This window comes from Schistocerca piceifrons, unplaced genomic scaffold, assembly GCF_021461385.2.
Source record: "Schistocerca piceifrons isolate TAMUIC-IGC-003096 unplaced genomic scaffold, iqSchPice1.1 HiC_scaffold_1908, whole genome shotgun sequence".
NCBI classification, from domain to species: Eukaryota; Metazoa; Arthropoda; class Insecta; order Orthoptera; family Acrididae; genus Schistocerca; species Schistocerca piceifrons.
The window spans coordinates 338,804-341,625 of NW_025727799.1; the positions used below are offsets into that span (position 1 = coordinate 338,804).

A 2,822-nucleotide genomic window follows, 5' to 3' on the forward strand; every position below is an offset into this window, starting at 1 on the left:
ATTGGATCGGAATGAAATACAAAATGCACTATGCCGACTTATGTACAAGAAGACTGACTCATCTTACTGTCTATGTTTTGAACCATTCCTGTGACACTAGTTATAGATTCCGGTGCTTCACTTCAGGTTTATTGTATCCCTCTGACCTTCGTATTGACGATGAAACACAGATATAGCATCGGATTTAACCCTGCTGTTCTGTTCACTTTTACTTGACATATATACTGTTCGGGTCAATATGACCCGACATATCAAAATGCTTTAGAAACATAAATTTTGGTACAGTTTTAGCTATCGACATTGTTGTTCTATTCCAGTACCTTGTTAGTAATAATAATAATAATAATAATAATAATAATAATGGTAATAATAATAATAATAACAATGCATACAACTTTATTGAGGGATATTTTTCATTTAAATATGCACATAAATTTGAAACAACAGACAGTTTCCATTACAGGCATTCAACTTAGAAAGCACTACAGTTTTTCCATACTTCTATTCTTATTGTTGACAGTTTAGACGTAAGTATTGACATTTTCTAACAACAGACAGTTGTCATTACAGATATTCATCTTAGAGCACACTACAGTACAGAACACACTACAGTTTTTTTATTACATTCCAACATAGAAAGCACTACAACTTTAGAATCCTCTCTTCTTACTGATTGTAGTTTAGGCACAAGTATTCACATAAATTTGAAACAACAGAATTTTCAATACAATCATCTTATAAAATACTACAGTTCTTTTCTTACTGCTTGCACTGTGGACACAAGTAGGTTACATGTTTCTTGCAAATATGTTTACTACATTTTCCACACACCATGTTTGTTTTATTGTCATTACTTGATGGACAGAACTTACAGCGTGCACGTTTTGTAGATTTTCTTGTTGTTACCGATTCTGACACACCACCCACATCATTCGGGTTTTGGATGCTTGTGACCATTCTCAAAGAATCTTCTGTTCTTGGGAAATGCGTTCTTGATGCAATATGTTCTTTTATCAGTGACTTTCCAAGTTCCTCCAAGAATATTCTCCTTCTAGTCAATTTGCTTGCATTCCAATTAGGGTCAACCGAAATCCACAAAACGTATGCATTATAAGCAGAAACATCAAGAATATTGTAGAAAACTATCATTGGCCACCTATTACTTTTTCGTTTGCATGTATATGTACCTAATAACTGATCAAGCGTGTCTACAGCACCTTTGGTTGAATTATAGTCCAAAATCATTTTTGGCTTCTTATCAGCCCTGTCACTGATTTCCGCATCATGGTGGAGAGTGCTCATAAGTACAACATTCTTGTGTCTCTTAGGAATATAATTAACCACAGTAGTGTCATTTGTGAAGTAAAATGAAGAGCTGTGTACCTCCTTGTTGGTCATTTTGTGTGGAAGCTCCGGCTTATTTTTCCGTATAGTTCCCAACATAGTCAATTTCCTTTTCAGAAGCAGCTGCCCCAAATTGTACGACGTAAAAAAGTTGTCACACGTGATATTCTGACCACGTAACTCAGAAGTGAGATCAGATACCACCCTCATTCCCTGATTTCTTTCTGGTGCCGCTCCACTCACCTTTCCTGTATAAATTTGGGCTTTCAGTACGTATGAAGTTTTGCTGTCACACATGGTCCATATTTTGATCCCATATTTTGCCGGTTTACTTGGGATATACTGCTTGAATGGACAGCGACCTCTAAATGCTACTAACTGCTCGTCAACAGTAACATTTTCTCCTGGATTATACAGTTTAGGAAGGACCTCTACCCACTTCTCCCAAATACTACGAATTGCGGCAAGTTTGTCAGTACGTCGTCTTTCCTCTCTAGTAGATTTCTTGTCAAATCGCAGGACACGTGATATCTTACAGAATGTTTCATGAGACATGGTTGCTCGAAATATGTTTCGCCCAGTATCTTTATCCCACAAACTTTTTGTAGACTCCCCATGAGATCGATATACACCCGCTAGGAGTAAGAGTCCTAAGTATGCATGGAAAACAGAACCATCAATATCTGTCCACTGTTCACCATAAACTCGCTGCCCTTCAATATTTGTCATCTCTATTATTTCATTTTGAAGCGCTGTGTGAAATACTGCTTCAAATGAACATTTTACATCAGATATTCTGCTGACTGCATACCTGGTAACTCCTGGGGTACTCTTGATGATGTTCGAAGCTGGTAGGCGACCATGTTGTGCTGGTGGATGCAACTGCCATTCTATATTCCCATTTTTAGAAAGAAAAGTCTCTACACTATTTTGTATGGGCTGTGGACTGTCGTAACTGTCATCGGAACACTCGCTTTCAGATGCATTGCTGATGTGATCTTCAAACTCAGAAAGTGATCCTTCATCTGGTGAGGCATTTACTATTTCTTCCAACTCACGATCATTCAATGGTCTCATCGCCATGGTGTCACAAGTCAAACTGGGCAGAAACAAAGCATTCCAATTATTGAGAACTGCCAATTATTATTTCCTGGGGAAAGCAACAAACAAGCCCATTGTTGTGAACGCATGGAGCTTTAGGTGATTGTTGAGAGTAAGTTGGAATGATGCAGTCACTATTCCCACACAACACAACAAAAATAATTTTCGCCATTTCCAGATTTTAGAAATAAATACGAGTTACACTAAACATATTTGTGTCGGGTCATTATGACCCGAACATTACATATGCAACTATTACAGTTGAAGCCCAAACTTCTTAAACTTTTTTAAAACCTTTTAAAACACATGCTGCTCATCCATTTTCAGACAAAGTCACAAAGTTTCATAAATATATATTGGTATTTACATAATGTAAA

At 37.1% G+C, this 2,822-nt stretch overlaps 1 protein-coding gene across 1 annotated transcript; it reads right to left on the minus strand.

Annotated features, from left to right (window-relative positions):
• Positions 1-208: 208 nt before the first annotated feature.
• On the minus strand, positions 209-2,427 carry LOC124741243. Its single transcript, XM_047248725.1, has 3 exons — positions 1,784-2,427; positions 764-1,630; positions 209-320 (listed from the first exon to the last, which is right to left on the minus strand). The coding sequence occupies exons 1-3, from the start codon at positions 2,425-2,427 to the stop codon at positions 209-211; spliced, it is 1,623 nt and encodes a 540-aa protein (XP_047104681.1).
• Between the last annotated feature and the right edge of the window lie 395 nt (positions 2,428-2,822).